At 42.0% G+C, this 19,182-nt stretch overlaps 1 protein-coding gene across 1 annotated transcript; it reads left to right on the forward strand.

Annotated features, from left to right (window-relative positions):
• Positions 1 to 2,835: 2,835 nt before the first annotated feature.
• ETNPPL (ethanolamine-phosphate phospho-lyase) lies at positions 2,836 to 17,191 on the forward strand. The gene is made up of 13 exons (XM_085309406.1): positions 2,836 to 2,900; positions 5,111 to 5,229; positions 5,412 to 5,571; positions 6,415 to 6,489; positions 7,984 to 8,077; positions 8,712 to 8,828; positions 10,579 to 10,661; positions 11,566 to 11,791; positions 12,454 to 12,608; positions 13,430 to 13,519; positions 13,701 to 13,831; positions 14,703 to 14,770; positions 15,624 to 17,191. Exons 1-13 carry the CDS (start codon positions 2,845 to 2,847, stop codon positions 15,753 to 15,755), a joined length of 1,506 nt encoding a protein of 501 aa, XP_085165532.1. The 5' UTR covers positions 2,836 to 2,844; the 3' UTR covers positions 15,756 to 17,191.
• Positions 17,192 to 19,182: the final 1,991 nt, after the last annotated feature.

Here is a 19,182-nt window from a genome sequence, read left to right on the forward strand (position 1 = left end):
AAAAAAAAAAAAAAAAAAGAAAAAAAGAAAAAAGAAAAAAAAAGAAGAAAAACACAGATTTGGCAACAGAAATGCATATACTAGTACCCCTCCCCCCCCGACAAATCTCACTATAACAACAATTATTCTGTGGCAAAAGAGAGACGCCTATATAATAAATTTGCCATTTAAAAAGCTGGAAATGGGAAATGCAAACACTGTAGCACAATATCAGCACTAAAATGATTGATTCCCTTCAAAAATCACTCAGGCCCCAGCACGGGCGCAAAGCGCCCTGGCAGGCAGTGCTGCCGGGCAGCTCATCAGCCGCCCTGCTCCGGCTCCCTCTGCCGCCCCCGCAGCCCACTTGGCCCAGTTAAAGAGCGCTGCACCGGCCAGAGAGGCCTCACGCCGGGGCCTGCCTGCACCTGTCTCCGCAGCACCTCACAGGCAAGCGCGTCTGCCCAGCGCCGCCGCGGGCCCACCAGAAGCACGAACACGGTGCAGGGAGCCAAGCCCCGCAGGCCCGGCGCAGGCCATGCGCCGGCCCCAGCGCTGAAAATCCAGGAGGAGCGGCTCGAAGCCGCTGGCTATGCCCGCACAGGAGCAGGTGGGTGCGGGATGTCGCTGTTTTACCTTGCTGTACTGAAAGATCTTCAGAGCASAGCATTTTCCATCAACCAGGGTTCGCTTCTCAGGGTGCAATGGCAATACATTATTTTCCAGAGGTACACTAATGCCTTAACCATTAAGTAAGGAGAGAAAGGCACCGTACTTGAATACTTCTTGAATTGTTCTTAGAAACACATAGGGAGCCAGACTGCTAGTTGCTGGTACCCTACTAGGGCCAAGCACTCAAACAAGGGAAAAGAAAGAAAAGCAATTATCTGCTCAAAAAGCAGAGTAGAATGGAGAAAAGAGCATGGTTAATTTAAAAACAACAAAAAATGCCCTATTTTAATAATTCTCTGTATTCTGAGAACTAGCTGCTAGTACTTACTCCGTGGTGTTATGTATGTGGGCATATGGGAGAAGAGGGAACGAGCTGACAAAAACAAGCCAAAAAAAAAAAAAAAAAAAAAAAAAAGGTGCTGGAAAGCCTGTGTTTCAGGCAGCTATAATCTCCTACAGTCTTTTCTCAGCTCTCGGGGGGAATGTCATCTGCTCTATACACTAATACAGCAAGCTTTTCCTGCTGATTACATCAACAGAGCGTGCACAAATCATGAGTCAGAAGGGAGGGGTGTCCTCGCCGTTGTTAGCATCTTTCCACGGCTAAGAGGGACAGAGAAGGTTTTGCTAAATCCTGGAACAGGAAACCCTGATGTAAGCAGGGCCGGCTGCAGGTACAGCTCTGCGCTGCCTGGCGAAAGCACTGCAGCTCACACGTCTTTTACATCAGCCTGTGGCCTCGGTTGCTGAGGGAGCAAGCCAGCCTGCCGGCGGGACAGTGTAAGCTGCGGGAGTCTTTCAGCACCGCTCTTCCAAGGGTCCCTGGGCGCGGGAGGCGGCCGTGCTCCCCTCCAACAGAGGGCAGAGCTGCACGGAGCGGAAGAAAAATCGTTTGTCCTTAAATGCCTCCACATTCATTCACACGCTTGCAGGCAGTGATTTACCAGGAAAACGATGTCCGGGCTCTAGTTTTCTCCTTACATTACTTTTACAAAGGGTTGCAGTTAGATCCGGTACATAATGTATATGACTCCAACTGCATCTACCGTTAACCATCCTTCTCCAGCTATCAGAAAAATCAGGCAAAAGGGAAAAGCGTTGTTGACAGATTTCCTGGCAGGCTCTAGACTGAGGCTCGGTTGCCCTTGCGGCTCAGGGACGAGCCTCCAGAGGGACGAGCGGGTGCACGCGTGGCGCAGGGAAGGGGAGGACGGAGGCGCTCCACCACCTGTTTCACCTGACGTTTTGAAATGAGATGCRTACCAAAGCGAAAATCAGCCATTCTTCCTGAAGAAGTTGTGCCCTCCTTTTCTCATGATCTTTGATGTCTACCACCGCGGTTACCAAGTGTAACCATTACAAACCACCACACWGAAGCAAATGGGGCCAACTCTACCTCGGTACTTTAATTGGAAAGACATCCTCAGACTAGGCTACAGTAGAACCTCCTAGGCTACACCATAAAGGCTGTACCAGCACATGACAGCAGTGGAGCTCTTACTTCAAAGGCTGCAGCCTTATTCTACTTACATGTACAAAAATAAAGCAAAAGAAAGCTCTTTCTTACTAATTTGCTGTGCCTTACGAGAAATAAGGACATCATTGACCTTGATGGATATCTACAAGTACATAGCTCACCCTATACTTACAAACAGACTCTGGGAGATAAGTAGCTGAACTGTGAAGGTTCTTCAACTGCAACCCTATTTTTGATTAAATTAACCATTTGGCATCCCCTAAGATGATATCTGTAGCAGAAGTGATTTGAAAATGAGAATGAATGATGAAATGAGAGCAATAGCAGGCACAGAGCTGCAGCCTATTTGATGTGCACGGCTMTTTTGCTGTCCTAACATTCCCGATACAGTAAGAAATCATGAGCAGAACTCAGCAAGTTGTTCTTTGCTCTGCAACTTTATGCTCTTTTGCTGTTACACAGTTACTGCTAGAAAATCCTAAMCACAAAACTGAGGAGCACAGCCTGCAGCTGGGCAGAGTGACTGCAGCCGTGCACGCACCCACGCTTATCAGCAACCCCTTATGCCCTGCATGAACCCCAAGTGCAGCAGAGGCGGCAGGAGGGAGGGAAGGAGGGAAAGAGGGAGGGAGGGAGGGAAAGAGGAGGAGTTTGGGCGCAAGCATAAAAAAGCAGCTGGGTAGCGCAGCACAGCCAGAAGCGGACGGGACAGCAGGATGGGGGAGCCCTACAGCAAGGCAGAGACCCTTGCGCTGCGGAGGAAGCACATCGGGTAAGGGGGGACAGGCTGGCTTTGGGGCCAGGCAGAGTGTGTGTGCGTGCGCGTGCGCGTGTGCTGTAACCTTTGCAAAGACCAGCAAACTCTTCAGAAGGAGCACGTGGCCCCCACAGAGATGACAGTACCAGTAGGTCCAGCAAGGCACAACTTGGAAATTTTGGCTACGGGTACAAGTGCAAATAACCATTTTCTCCACTGAGGTTCAAATCCGAATTGCACTTGCCAAGTAAGTCATCAAGCTTCAAAGCAGAAGCAGCCCGTGCACACGCCCACGGCACTGGCACCACKGAGGCGGTGCCTGCGAGCAGCCCCTACCTCACCGCCCCACGTCAGGGACCGCGRCGGGACCTCGCTTACCTTGGAAGCGGGGATGGGTCTGACGTGTCTTGGTGGGGCTCTGAGGAATGAAGCGCTCCGCAGCCAACCCCTGAATGCTAAATCACCACAGTATCTTCTGATTCTGTTGTAAACTAGCTTAGGGTGTCTGCAGGAAATTCGAGACATCTCCKGTGAGCAGCAAGTCCTCATGGTTAGTGACTGGCGGGGGGGAAGAAAATAACAGATTAGCTCTTTAYTTTGCCATTCTGATGATAGCTAAATCTTTGGGCCCCTGGGGAGGAAAACACAGTCATTTAAACACCGCACATCATAAAAAGCTACTTCATTTTTTTAATAGGGGTGGGAGCAGATCAAAGACGGAAGATGGTATCTGGACATACTTTTTTTTTAAAATGCTATTGCACAGTATTGTGAGGATACTGAGCGCTCYTGAAAAATATCTCTCTGTGTTATATGAAACTCAGGAGATTTCTTGAACAAGGATAATTGGGGGAAAAATCAGGAAGGTGCAATTCTAATCTGAACAATGGTCCTGGCTATGCCTGTATCTGATCATTCCTTATTGCAACATTATTTCCTCTGGAAGGGCAACTTTAATTCCTATTTCAGTAGGTATTGCCAAGTAGAAATAAGTCCAGAATGTTAAAGTGAAAGCTGGTTGTTTGCAAGCTGTATCTTAAACACATAGACTATATAGAAAACTAACTAAAGATTTATAAAAATCAATGGCTTCATAAAGCATGCATATTAAGTTATATTTTGGAGCCAGCTGTATATTAAGGGAATCTGACCTGGCAGGATGATAGAATTGGGCTGTGCTAGGCACGCAGCAAGGAGCTCCCACAGAAAGGACCAACATCTACTAGAAGGGAAAACTTAGTCAAGAAATGACCCTTGAAGATGATGCATGCTGCTTTTAAAGTGCAGTAGGTGAGCTGTCAAAGATGTCAGCAAAGATCTGTGCAACAGGGCTAGAAACTGTGAGAGAACGTAGATGACTTCACTTTCTGTGAGTCATATTTAGGCTCAATATTTCACAGTCTCAATACACCATACAACATGGCTGCAATGCTAGCACTGTTTAAGTTACTTGGAAACAACAATGTTTATCTGAAGCCACATAAACATTACAAAAAGTTCAGAACTCCTTCCTTCTGCTCAGAAACATCATTCAACATAATAGCATAGCTGGAATGTTCTCCAGGGTGGGGGGGGGGAGGGGGAGGAGGATGAAAAAATAAATAAAGAAAGAAAGGTACTTTGGATAATTCTACAAGCAGCCTGAGTTGTGTTAGAAGCCAATGATATTCAAATGGTTATTAAAAAGCTATTTTAAAGATTTTATCCATAACAGTCAGCCTGAGAAACTGAGATTTTAGAACCTGCTCAGCACYGCTGAAAATTAGTCCTGCAATGCATTAATGGTTTGTTCTTGAATGTGTCTTCTATACAGTTCAGTCTTCCATTGCATAATAGGTTTTTGACTATAGTATAAAACAACCCTTAACTGCTGAGTTCTATTCCCAGAGAGTTGATTGACTGTACACATTCATGAGACATGTAAGCAAACAGACCTACGTCGCAGAAACACAGCCGGGCATACAAGGACGTGGGACGGCTTGCATTCACCGTGCTCCTGTGAAGCCACCGAAAAGACCGAATTAGGATTTTTTCTGAAAACACCCTTATCAAAGACTCCTCCTGTTCCTGCTGTGGGTGGTGGGCAATGTTTTTGGCTTGCCCACCTTCTAAACTGCACACAAGCTGTCTGCAGAGAGAGCTGCAAAAGATCAACCCTCTCCACACTCAACGGAGGAGGGAACCCTGCAGAAAACTAAAACAATGTTATTCTATCCATTTTTTAGGCCTTCCTGTAAAGTTTTCTTTGCCAATGACCCTCTGAAGATAGTGCGTGCTCAGGGCCAGTATATGTTTGATGAGAAYGGAGAAAAATACTTAGACTGTATCAACAACGTTGCACACGGTAAGCAGTTTGACTTGCAAGACCRCTTCCATGGCTGAAGTTTACTTCATTTCTAACAGGAATCGTACAACACTTCTTCCACAGGCTGATGCTACGCTATGCTCGCAACGCTTCTCTGAATCTCCTTGTGCAGCTCAATAACTGACTGTTTGCTAGCAATAATTAATCCTTTTCTTCTTTAGTTGGCCACAGTCATCCATATGTGATAAAGGCTGCCACAAAACAGATGGAACTGCTCAATACAAATTCCCGATTCCTGCATGACAACCTTGTTCAGTATGCTCAGCGTCTCACAGCTACCCTGCCAGAGAAACTCTCTGTTTGCTATTTTGTTAACTCCGGGTATGTCTGAACATTTATTTTTTCATTATGACCGTTTTGCTCCTTTTTAAGACGGACACTCATAGAAGCTTTGTCTRAATCTTAAATTTAGTAAGGTATGACTTAGTAAAAACAAGAAAAATATTTCCAGTACTGGTTAAAGGATCCTTTGTATTTGCAGCTGTCATGCCTAGTATGATGACTCAATATAAGAGAACAAAAACATGAAGCTGGTCTGCTGCATGTTTTGCAAAAAAGGGAAAAAAGAAAAGTAAATTAGACCTAGCAAATTGGTGAATATTATGTATAAACTGACGTATGCCCCTTGAAGGAAGCAATACTCCTTTAGTCTGCGATCACTCACCGTGCCAAAGCAGGTAGCCTGTAGGAACCTGACAACAGAGGGGCTGCTACGAGTCAGGTTTAAATTTGGCTCTTAGTATTGGGAGCAGGTTTGTGCCCACCGCTTCCTGATGTCTCCTGTGCCGAGGGGACTCCAGCCTGTGCGGAGGGCGGGAAATGCCGCTGGTACAGGCTGGGTTTCACAGTCCCGTTGTTCTCTCAGCTGCTGGCTGCTCTCTGAAGTGGTCTGGTTTGTACCAAGAGGAGGTAAATATCTACAAGTAAACAGCGGGAGGGAAATAGAGCATCTCTTTGTTTGCTGTTTATACAAAGGGCTGTTCTTACTCCCACCCCGGAGGGCATTACACTGTCTCAACCTTAGCCTTGTAATCAGTATAGTAACAGAGCCTGCTGTGTAGGCTGATTATATCCATGCTTCTTCTGCATAGATAGAATTTCTATAGTAAGAGCTTGCTCACTTTTTTGTGGATGCACTGTCCTCTAGTATCTGTTGTTATGCAGGTCTGAAGCAAATGATCTTGCTTTACGGCTGGCTCGGCAGTACCGTGGGCATCAAGATGTGATCACCCTTGAAAAGTAAGTATATAAGATAACTACTGYGGGTGCAGCAAGTAACTGCTGCGATTTCTTCAAAAGGGGCTTTGCGGCAGGCTGCCTGCAGCAAGTACGCTGTTTGTACTGTACGRCCTACAGAAAGAAAAGCTGTGTTGCTTTCCTACTAGAACAGGCCAGGAAACAGTGTTCCTATTCCACATTTGGTTAAACACAAGTTTTGAAGATTTCTGAAAAAAAACACAGACTGCCAGTCACGCCAGAAGGCCAGTCGCCTGTTACAAGGCATTTCCGACAGAGATGCCCAAAGTAATTTAGGCCAGGGACCTGACAGGTAGTTTCGGTCACATAGCAGTGAGTGGTCTACCATCAGACTGTTCTGGTAACAGGCTTTCTGCCTGTCTCTCTCTGCTGGAAACGTTTCTTTTTGTGTAAATAAATACATATACAGTGGTCTAGAAGAAAGATTCTATAGCTCTGCAATAGCGTTGATCACCTGCTGCACCAACGTTCAGCTCTTCTCCAACGAAGAGATAAATATGCACGCAAAACAAGGGGGTTCCAATATCAAGAGAAACAGAGCTGTCAGCCATGGGGAAGGCTGTCAACCAAGTCTCTGGGTTTCCCTAGACCAGAGGCTGCTGCTACACTGGTGTAGGGCTGGATCTTTTCCTCACGCTGGGATCGTACATTCCACGAAGCGCAACTGCAAGACCCTATGTCTCTACCTGAGCAGCACAAGGCTCGCTGGATTCAGCCACAGGCAGATCCTCGTTAGCCCTCCTTGACTCATATTGAAAGCTTTGGGGTCACTGACAGTGGCTGCAGTCAGGAGAAACTGATGACAGAGCCGGCTCAGTCACCTTGTCTAATTGCAAAGTCTTCCTGAACATCACAGGTATTTCTTTGCCCAAGTTCCAAGACTCTGGAGACTTCTGTTACAGCTACAGTCCCAGCCACGTTGGGCTTTCTGGCCTTTCTTTCTGACYGTTGACAGATTTTATTGACTGAACAACAGAAAGCTGTAAAGAAGAGAAAGGAGGGCAAAAATATTTTCTCTACTCCCATGTGTGTGTTACCATAAGATTGTGGCATGCCTTTGCTTTGGGTTGAGGTTTCCTTTGCTTAAAGTTTATAGTTGAACGAAAGCATTTATTCCCTCAATGCACACAGTTCAAAAGTTGCACCTCCTCATTTCTTGTATTCAACTGCTAAGGCTGTTAGGGGTGCTAGAGGTGGTACAATCCAGGGGACATCTTGCTCTGTACCCATCCTGGCACCTGATCTCATGCAAGGGAAAAAATCTGACTCCAGTCTGGCTACTACCGAATTAAAGTCAGCAGCAAATTTCACATTGCCTTTAGGAAAAGGACTGAGTGAATTAAAATAAATAAAATAAACAGTACTACTGTATAGCAGATACAGTCTCTTATGCTGGATTATTTATGGACACAGTTGTAAATTTAGCTCTTCCATAAATTTGGTGAAAAGTGACTTTGATATTTAACACTCATGCAGTGCTTACCATGGCCATGTTACATCTCTGATTGACATCAGTCCCTATAAATTTAATGAGCTGGAAAAGGACAGCAAGAAGGAGTTTGTGCATGTGGTAAGTATCTTTTTTTTGCTTTTTGTCATTGTTATGCTTGTTATGCAGCAATTACAAACTTCTGGTGTAAATGTACTTTCATTTTGTTTTGCTAATATCAGAATACATACTCTTGACTGTTTAATCAGTAGATTTAATACAGCAAAATTGTGTGGTTTTAGATTTCTAAAAAGGAATTCTTTAGCTGTTAGGCTGAATTCCTCCTTGTATACTCCCAGAGTAGCGGCCTTTCTGTAATTCTTCCTTTCCTTTATCTACTGAGCTTCTCCCAACACTATTTACCAGTTGCAGTAAAGGATCTTTCCGCAAGAACCTCAAATAAGATCATGGATGAGGATTTGGTATTACAACCTGGGGGACAGGAGAGAATGTCTTGAAAAGGTAGATGATGCAGATGGCTCTTTCAGTACTTGTGGCCTGTAATGTCGAACAGATCACAGGTCAGGTTGAAGTTTAAGATCCTATACATACTTTTTGCAGTTTCATGTAGAAACTGAGAATGTGCTAACTCTATTATGTATTTGTATGGAAAGACAGAACTATGTCCTGTTCCAAAAACAGGAATATAAAAGAAACAGAAAGCAAATATTTTGCAGAAGCCTAGGCTTCTTTTTAGAAGTTCTGGTCTTTTCAGGCTCCCTCTCCAGATATCTACAGAGGAAAATATAGGGAAGACCACCCAGATCCAGCAAGTGCTTATGCTGAAGAGGTGAAAAAGATTATTGAAGAAACACAGAAGAACGGACGCAAGGTGTGTTTTTTCTGCTCTAGGAACGTTGAAACTTCATCTGTTAAGGGTAGCATAAGAGAYATGAAACAGGAGACAAAGGACATGTTTTCTACTTAGTTTCCCTTGCTTTCCCCTACCTTTTATTTTTCTGTGATGGATTTTATGTTCAAAATGTGCCATTTTTCTGCCTGATGCTTTTATCAAAAATTTTCTAGGCATTAATGAAAATAGTAAGACAGGAYTGGTAATACAGTTGTAAATGAGAAGAGAAAATCAAAGCAGTTTACTTCTCTATTTTAGGTTTTGATCAGGAGACTGGAAATATTTTATAGCATAGGCAAGTTTTGAAGTCAGCAAAGAAACTACAGCAAAAGTTCTAGCAAGGATATATAAAAGGATTCAGCATGCGGAAAAGCTATGCTAGATAAAATCTTGATACTAAATATYTCATTTTAATTGCTTAAGACAACTTTAGTCATCTAAAAAGGATGTACCTTTCAACCATATGCAAGCTAGTCTTGATAAAAAATAGATACTTTCTAAACAAATTTACTTAAAATGTGTGTTAATGTTTGATAGGATGACACTAGCACTTTGAGACATGTAGAGGTTGTTTCAAAGCCCACTGAAGTCAGAGAAGACTTCAATGAGTATTGGAACAACATGTTCCCTTCTAGTCCAATGGACTTGTATTACTCTTCTTTTAGATTCTTCATCAGCTTTTTTTATTCTCTACTAACGGATAGTTTTGTTTTTTTCTTCCTTTGTTTCCTTTCTTTTGCATATTTCTTAGGTTTTGGTGACATATACCTGTGGCAGGACAAGTTGTGCTAAAGGCTAAGCCTCACATGCTATGGAAAGCTTCGTACTCTTTGGCCGTAGCATGCCTCTTCAAATATAGTGTACGGTTCTTTACTGCTCGGCCTTGTTTCCAGGAAGACTGCACCAGCCCAGAGAGACCTGTTGATGCTCAGGGAGGGGTTCACAAGTGGTGTGGGATGCAATCCCTTAAATAGCAGACTTATGCTGACACTTCGGGGTAATACTGTATCTCTGCTGCATAGACATGTTGACAAGAAACAAAATTTTGATGTTCCAGTGTATTTGATCCACTGCTCTTGCCCTTCCTGACTTGAAATAACTTTCTTTTTCGTTCCTAGCAACTGGAATTATTTCACCTGTAGAATTTTTCTCCTCTTTTGTCAAGTGCCTCATGCTGACAATTTACTGGTTTAGTTATTTGCATTAGACAGGGGTGCCCAAAGCATAGCCTCAGGTCATCTTAAAATTCAGTTTCTGCCCACCTCTTCCTGGCATTGTAGACTGACAATAAAGCYGATCACCACATGTAACTATTACCAGAAAGCCTTGACATTAAGCAAGTTTTACTCATCTCTTGGGAAAACAGCAAATACTGTTATGTCCCTCCTGTAAACCCAAATTTGTTAATAAATTCACAGAGATGCTGGCAGCCTGATCCAATATCCACTGACACCAGTAAGCATCTTCAGTATCAACAGCTGTAGGACCAGGACTTGACTAAGATCCTTGTATTCCTATCAGGCTGCAAAGGTGGCCCTGGCTACTGCAAATTTGGGCACCCCATATTAAAAAACAAATAAATTCTCTAGCTATAGCTGTTCTCAAGCTGTCCAACCCATTGTGCGATTAAGTTAAGGCACTTGAAACATTTATTCCTAGAGTACTGTTAGAAATTTGTGCAAAGGTCAAATAAATGAACACAGCTCTTACCTGAGTTTGTTTTTTGTAGATTGCTGCCTTCATAGCTGAATCCATGCAGAGCTGTGGAGGCCAAATAATTCCACCTGTGGGCTACTTCCAGAAAGTGGCAGAGTACGTACATCACTTCAAAATGGGCATAACTGGAAAATTAATCAAAGAAAAGGTTCTCACTATAGGCTTATCTGGTCAGTGCAGCTATCTCCTGCTCTWACTCTTAATTATCTGTGATTTCTTTCTATTTTTGAAGACTAAGATTCCACTTCTATTTTTTAAGGAAAATCAGACTAAAAATAAAATTATTTTTAGCTGGATAATTCTTTCCTTTTCTATCTTTAGTCCTCCATAAATTTGATGGAAGATGAAACTGAACCATCAGAGAGGTAGCCCTGCAGTACTGTAACAGTACCTCTATTTTGCATCAAAATATCAGATATTATTTTCTTAACATTTAGTGAACCAAACGTTCTATCAATTGAAATTTATAGCTATGCTTGATAAGTTTCCAATCGCAATTGCACGCTCCATCTCTGTATTGTCACACTAAAAGCAAAACTACTAGCTTGAAATGGAGCCATTTAAACACAGTCATAAAAAGTAGCTGTKGATATTTGTCATTATGTTTGGAATTAACTGTAGGCTCATTCAGACCAGAGTAAGAGCAAGAACAATGAAAGACTCAAGTACTACAGCAAAGGAAAACTGTAGTCCATCCACTTGTGACCCAGAGCTCAGAATATCCCTGAAAGCAGAGTCCTGGCAGTATTCTTTGAGAGAAAAGAGGAAAAAACAGCCTCTTAACACAAACTGATGRGACACGTGCCTGGGGCTTTGGCCATGTAAACAGCTTCTGAGCACAGTTGTCAGGATTGCAGTATGGAAGCTTAGTACTGAAGTTGTGTCCCAGGAAACAAGTTCTTTCCTTTTTTCCTAACCTGGTCTCATATCTGAGAATTTCTGTAATAAAAACTCCCTTGTTCTAAACTGGCTACTTGAGACTGTTTGTATTTGTTTTCAGCTACGTGCATGCCGCTGGTGGAGTATTCATAGCTGATGAGGTTCAAGTTGGCTTTGGAAGAGTTGGGAAACATTTTTGGGCTTTCCAGCTGCAAGGTGAAGACTTTGTGCCTGACATTGTTACCATGGGAAAACCCATTGGCAACGGCCACCCTATGTCTTGTGTAGTCACAACAAGGGAAATTGCTGATGCTTTTGGTGCCTCTGGATTGGAATATTTTAATACAGTAAGTTTCWAGATTAAGGTTTGTCTCTTCTTTTTACTTTTGTCTACATTTAGTGGTTGTACAAGTTGTTCAGTTTATATGGCTAGAGAAAAGGACAGTGCTAACATCTGCACCCATCTCTAGGTCCTGGTAAGTCTCACAGTCCAGGTATCACCTCACAAAACAGCGACCCTTTGCTAGGAAACATTTGAGCTGCATGCATACCATAAAGGAGTAGTTCTCTTCTGGTTTATTGAGTCCTCTTTCACCTACCAGGACTGAGCCTTCCTACCAGCTACCAAGAACTCCCCCTGATTTCAGTTAAAGAGCTATTTGGATCCGTTCACCAATTACTCTTCACATGAGCAATTTGCCCACAGATGAAATCAGGAAAGCAGGAGAGCTGCTTGAATGCTTGAGCTGTTTTATCTTCAGACTACCAAAGCTCAAAGCTGAGGAACCAGAAGCTCTGCCATCTGAGCTCTGCAGCACTGCACAAAGCAGAGGGAACTGAGCTCCATGCTGCCTTCCCTCGCGAGCTGCTCGTCACAAAATCACCTCCTCTTTATGCTTTCCCCACTCAGCCCAAGCAGGAGGGGGCAAGGGAAAACTATAAGGACAGACACCAATGAGCRTTTCTAATGGATTTGGGGTTTTGTTTTCCTATTTGTCTTTGCTATCAGTTTGGAGGCAATCCAGTGTCTTGTGCTATTGGTTTGGCTGTACTGGAAGTAATAGAAAAAGAAGATCTCCAAGGAAATGCTACTCGTGTAGGAAATTATCTCCTAGAATTGCTGACTGCACAAAAGCAAAAGCATCCCTTAGTGGGAGATATCAGGTAGGTGCCTTATGGTGTTTCAATGTCTCMAAGAGAAGAATGATAGTTGAGATAGCAAAACCAATGAGTTTGGGGCGGGCACAGAAGAAGTATGCCATGATTATGCTCTATCTCTTTTTGAAATTGGACTACCCAAAACTCATACTGTAAGAAACATTTTTTAGTAAAAGTTTCCATTCATCTAGTAGTTAGGTTGTAAACCTAGCTACTAAACAGATGGAAAGGGAAAGGGAGAGGGAGAAAGATCCACCCACTCGCAATAGTTTGGTTGTCAGGACACTCCTTGGGATGATGGAGATTGTTAAATTTCTGGTACACTGTATTTGGAGATGTTGGCATAGGTTTTCTTCATCTCAGGTTAGTACCATGGTGACAGAGCTATGATTTGTTCTGGGTAAGCTTCCCCAACAACTAACAGTCACCATGAAAGATCATTAGCAACTGCTCAAACTTCAGGTTCTTGTGGGGTTTTTTTTGCCCTTTTTTAATTATACTTGATCATCTGTCTTCCACAGCTCCCTGGTTTGATGTTCGCAGGATAAGAGAGAAAGAAAAGCTTTCCGTCATTCTTAACTGGCCAAGTAACCTTAACAAGCCAGTTAAATTTATTTATCCAGAAATATCTGTTATCCCACTTGATCATCTGAAGCAGTCAGTGCCAAAAGATGACAGAACAGAAAGTCTAGTCTCTTTCCAACTCCTTCCCTCCTTGGGCTTCAGGAATGGAAAAGCAGTTGTTAGAAACAGATCTATATTTGTAGCAAAAGGCTTGGATTACTGTCAGTGGATTTCAAATTTCTATATCCTTCTCTGTACTCTAGGGGTGTTGGATTGTTTGTTGGAGTGGATCTGGTGAAGGATCTGCAAAAGAGAACACCAGCCACAGCTGAAGCCCTTCAACTTATTTACAAGTAATTTTTTTAAAAGATTTTCATAGCAGTTACTCATTAATTTCAATTTATATTTGCATAGCTTTTGATAATACAGTACTAGAAAAAGCAAAAAAGTTACATTCTAACTGGCCTGAAGAGTGTGACAGAACACAATATAATTTTGTACCTGTGTTTTACACAGATGTTTACTTTTCCACAGGCTGAAAGAACAGCAAATCCTTCTTAGTGCAGATGGACCCTACAGAAATATACTAAAATTTAAACCACCAATGTGTTTCACTATGGAAGATGCAAAACATGTAGTGGACAAAATTGATGTACTTCTCACAGGTATCTATGCTTTCCAAAAAACACTCCCTTTTTTCATTTCTAAATGACACCTTAGAAACACCACCTACAGTACCATAACCTAGGCCATCACATGTAAGGAAAAAACAATTATGTGTTTTACTCTTTGTCTGAACTGTTGTTCTTAATGGCATTTATTGTAAACATGTTAAATAAGCTCCATACATAGCTCATCCAAACATTTCAGACAAAATCCTGCTCTAGATCCTGTCTCACAGACTCAGAGTTATTTACTCTTTACTTCTAGTCACAAATGCTAAGTAGTGAACTGGTTAATTCATCACAGACCTCAAAGACACTGCTGAAACACTGGTCAGATTTTCCACAGTGCTCTGTACCTTTCTGTTTGTTTGTTTTGAACTGACTAACATGATTGTCTTGCTCAAATCTAGCCCGAAGGTTTCCAGACACTGGGGACCAATCCAGGAGAAAATAACACCAATAACCATATAGTTATACTACTAGCATAAAGACTCTCCAAGCCTTTCCTAGACTGAATGCTTCCTATCACCTGAGAAGATTTAAACAAATGGAGCTAGACTAGCCGGAACCTAGTGGGCGAAGCCAGAATTCAGCTCTACAGGGTCCATCTAAACCCCTGTACCATGGTTAAGGCTGCTAATTTCATTCTCTTCTCTAAACACCCACAAGCTACACAATTCTGGTATATCAAACACATTTTCTCAAAATAATGTTTTAGAAAGTATTCATTTTCTTGCATTATTCTACTTTGTAATGAATAATGAATGCATAGAAAAAAATGTCGATTCGATGTTTTTGGACCTCAGTCAGCTGTTAAACAGACTGTATACTTTCCCTGATTCTTTTTCTTTCTCTCTCTCCTTTTTTTAAGAAATGGAAGCAGCAACTGGAATGAAGCTAGGAAATGATGCATCTACAAAGGCACAGTGCAATAGAAAAGTATGTTCTGAGTTTCTTTGGAATCTTAATCAAATAGGTGTTTGGCAAAGCAAGTACGAATGACTTTAGTAGAACATGTCTTCATTTTTGGTGGTGTAAGTAGTTCTATGCACTGAAACCGAGATTATRATGTAATCTCTTAAAAGAAACCTGAGAGAATTGTGTTACCAGGGCAAATTTAAAAAGAGCTGAGCAGTATAGATCTRAAGCAAGAAACATCTTATAGATAAGCCCAAGGCCTCAAACCCACGGCAAACAAGACCTACCAATCTCTGGACTACACACTTGTGGGCTAAGCAGGCCAGAATGATACAAGTTCTAGATAGGAAGTGCTACCAATGGATGTTTCGCTTTCCAAGCAAGTCTTCGGCCTGGAAAGCCTCCAAGCTTGCAGATCGTTCCCAGGTTTTGTTTCCCCTGTAAGTCTGCGAGTGTGAACGGCTGCCATGTATCCAAGCTGGGACTTCTTAGGTTGCAGTACCGCCCTGGTGCAAGTCATAAACAATTTCTCGTATCCTTAAAAATACGTATCACCGCCAGTATTTTCCAAAAGCTTGCTGAGCTGTCCTTTGGCAAGTTTTCCAGTGATGCTGCGAATGGCAAGAAAGCAATAGCTCAACTGCCTATGGATGTAATAATTAAGGCAGAGATCCTGTGGATTATTGACTCTCTAAATAATGCTAGATTTGGGGTGTAAAACTCCTCTTCCACAGTACTGTACATGCTCAGTTCAATTTCATTCAAAGGTAAGAAGTTATGCCACTACAAGAAGGGAGTCAGGCAGAACCAAGTTTAATAGCAGCCTATTGAAAGAAATGCGTGCACCTTCATTGGCGTTTCACTTGTGTTTCAGACAAATGAAGGAAATTCACAACCAGAGTCTGTTAAGGAAAGCATCGGCCATATCAGTGGAGCTGCCTGCCGGCAAGAAAATGGTTTTTATTCTGATAAACACTCAGTGCCAAGTAAAAGAATACAAACATGAAGAGGAGAMGTTTCCTTCTTCAGCAAAATTTGTTTCCTGTTTGCTGTTGAGATGATGAGTGCAACAGTCCAAGTCCTACAATCTGTAGGAAGCCTAGTCCTACCTTTCATAAGCCTGTTAAATTCTTATTAACTTCGTTAGGTGTTTAAAGTACATTTGCAGACATAAGAAAATTGCACCAAGTGGCCTGAAATCTAGATGTAACAGAATGGACATGTGATACCTAATTTCAGTTCCTTGATGCTGATCGAAGGTTTGACATAGGCACAAAAAAAARCTTAGTAAAAATCTGTGGATTTACTCATGTTACACAAAATCTGAACCATCGCTTAACTGCCATGCAAGCACTTCTTAACCTATTATGCTTAACATGATGTTTTAGAATATTTTAAATTCCAATATGTAATATTGAGATGTTAATTATTTCCCATGTTTTAATGGCTGAATTCACAAAACAATGCTTGAGAGAGAAGTCATTATTATCTTCCAGTGTGGCTTAGGTCCTATGGACYGTATTCCCAGCCAATGCAAATTGATGTAGCTTTGTTAATGTCAATGATGCTCTACCAAGAGTCTACAACTGTGTATGTGGAGACACAACGTTAATACAAGGCACCTTCACTTCGTGTTCAAAGCAAATGAAGAATTTAAATCATAATTTTCTATGGATAAAGCAACTTKTATAGATGATTATTTATATAAAGTAATATTTTATGAATCTTTTTGAAAGTTTATATATTGAACCCTCTCAGTTCACAAAATATTCAAGCAGAGTATATGTAATTTCAGATACACTGATGGAATTTAACCTGCAGGTCTCTTGAAAATGAGGTTCTCAGGGACAGCCTGGCTCACATTCCCATGGCTTTTAGATGTTTTGAAAGWCAAAGAAACTAGTGCCTCATCCTATTTTAATAGTGCTGCTATTTTTGTCATTGGAGATGAAGAGTCACCTATGAGTCGCACAGGATCCTGATACATAATTGGCTATGCTAATTTGATAGACTACTAAAAATGAAAGGATCACCAGAGAGAATTGGCGTGCCACCACTTTGCAGCCACTGSCTATCTGTGCTACCTTCAACTTCCTGGCTGCCTTTTTAAGGCTAAATTTCAATGAGAACATTTAAGCCTTGCTTTTCTTTTTTAACATGCACAACCCTACTCTATGAAACACACTGAGGGTTTTACAAACAGTTTGTACTTCAGGGAAAAGACAAAAATGTATCTCCCATTTTTTCATATCCCAAGTTCTGCTCTTTTRTAATTGCTGCTATGGACTCTACTGATACGACTGAAAATTGAGCACCTTACTTAGCTTCCTATTTTCCGCCATGTGCTATATTAATATTGATGTTACCTGTGTAACTTCTTCCATCATCATCAAGCTGGCTTATTTTCTATTTCATGATTCTTTAATAATTCCCTCAAATAAATCTCTTACTTGTAATTATGAAGTCCTCCACAAAGGGTTTCTTTTTTTTAAGTTTATTCTTTATTAACACTTATCTGATGAGGAAAATAACTTTAGTTTTGGCCTGGGGTGCTCTCCATGCTAAAGCAGAACTGGCTATGCTATGTGAGCAACTCTTACCTTCCATGCTAGACATTAGTTGAGCCACCAGAACTGAMCTTCTTGTGTGACCACACTGTAAACTGAACTGAATCCCTGCTAACTGTTTACCAGGAAACATACCAGCATACAGCTTCCAGAATAAAACTGCACAAAACCTAAATCAACCAAATTTGGAGAAGGGGAATTTTCTTCAGACTAGACAATCCATTGAAAGACTAATTTACTACAGCAAGCATACCAAAGGCATATTTCTGTRGCACTTTAAACTGCTCTAAATTGAGGCTTTAATACATAAGTGCCTTACTATATCTCCCTACTGACACAGTCATGGACACACCTGCACACACACACATATATTTTATTAGCACTAGTAGCTCTGTGATGGACTTTCAACCTAACCTACCTTGTAAAGCCCAGAGCAGGAGGAAAGYGTCTTGGATGCCAACCACCCTGTGCTCACTCACATCACGGTGACCCCACTGGCACCTTCTGCACCAGTCAACGCATTTAGTAAAAGCTGCAATCTCTCTTCACTATTAAAGAAAAAGAGCTGCCTACCCCATTTCATTCCTTTCCTTCTGGCTTTTCCCAAGTGCTACATTGCTTCCTACCAYAGTGTGTGGCCAAAGGCTCAGCTTAGGTCACTCCTTGCATGGACTATAGGCTACTTACATTATACCTCATCCAAGATGTGCAGAATAAGCAGCACACAAGTCCCAGCTAGCAAATGCTTGTACATTTTTTGGGGAGATTTAAGCTCAAAGGAACACAACTCACCAATCTATAGCATGGCATTGACTACTGTGGAAGGTCATTAATATTTAATTTCCAAATACATGACCAAGAACTATAAAAATAAAATCCAATTAGCCTAAATTTGAAGGAGGGGAACATTGCAGCTTTATAATCAGAAGAGGCCTGTGTCTCATCTCTGTCCTTCCTGTGTATTGCTTCCCAACATACTGAAAATAGCAGTTGCTCCAATCCGATAGCATGTTGCATCCTGATTCTGCATCACAAGTCAGGAAGTTCCCTACATACTGCTTCTGCTTATTACGTGAAGTTACTTAGAATGGCTAAATTTATTTTAAAAAGATGGTCACCAGTTTTCTGCAAGACTAATGAACAGACTCACGGAAGGGGCCTGAGCCTTCACAAGATAAGCAGCAGGAAGAAAGAGTGGGATGAGGGAAAAAAACCACAACTCGCTCTATCCCAAGACATCACATTCCAAAGCGATAATTCTGTTGCATTCTCCCAGTTTACTACCCTTTTACTCATTTGTACATTATATGTTTAAGACTTTCAAAATAAACTGACTGGCTAGAATAAAGGAAGAAGGAAGGACAGTGCCTCCTGCAAATGCTTATAAAAGAGTATTATGAGAGTCTGAACCCACTGGCAGTTAATTCCACCRCTTAAAAGTGCGCAGGATTGAACCTGCATGGACTTGAAAAGCTGTGCCAGAAGGCATCGTTCCAGGGACAAGAAATCGAATCAAATGTTGCCATGTCAACACATCACTGAACTGCCAGGGAAATAACAGCACGCTTCGTGTCCACATCTGGRGAAAAAAGCCTCAGCACCATTGCACATTGCAATAGGAATACACTGAGTAGAAGATKTATTAGAGAAAAATCAGGTTTGCATTGTTTACACAGCAAGAAAAGCTAAGTGTATCAACAAGAAATCCAGATCACAGAGTTCTGATTGATTTTGGTGGTTAAAATCTGAAGAAGGGGGTGCATGAGACTCAAAGGCCTAGTTAGTATAAATCGGGCCCATTTCATTCAGAGTCCCTTTACTCATTTTTTCCACCAGCATGTGCGTGTGTGTGCGTGCACGCCTGTG

The sequence above is a fragment of the Rhea americana genome, unplaced genomic scaffold, assembly GCF_003343005.1.
Source record: "Rhea americana isolate MKP2758 unplaced genomic scaffold, rheAme1 scaffold_106, whole genome shotgun sequence".
NCBI lineage: Eukaryota > Metazoa > Chordata > Aves > Rheiformes > Rheidae > Rhea > Rhea americana.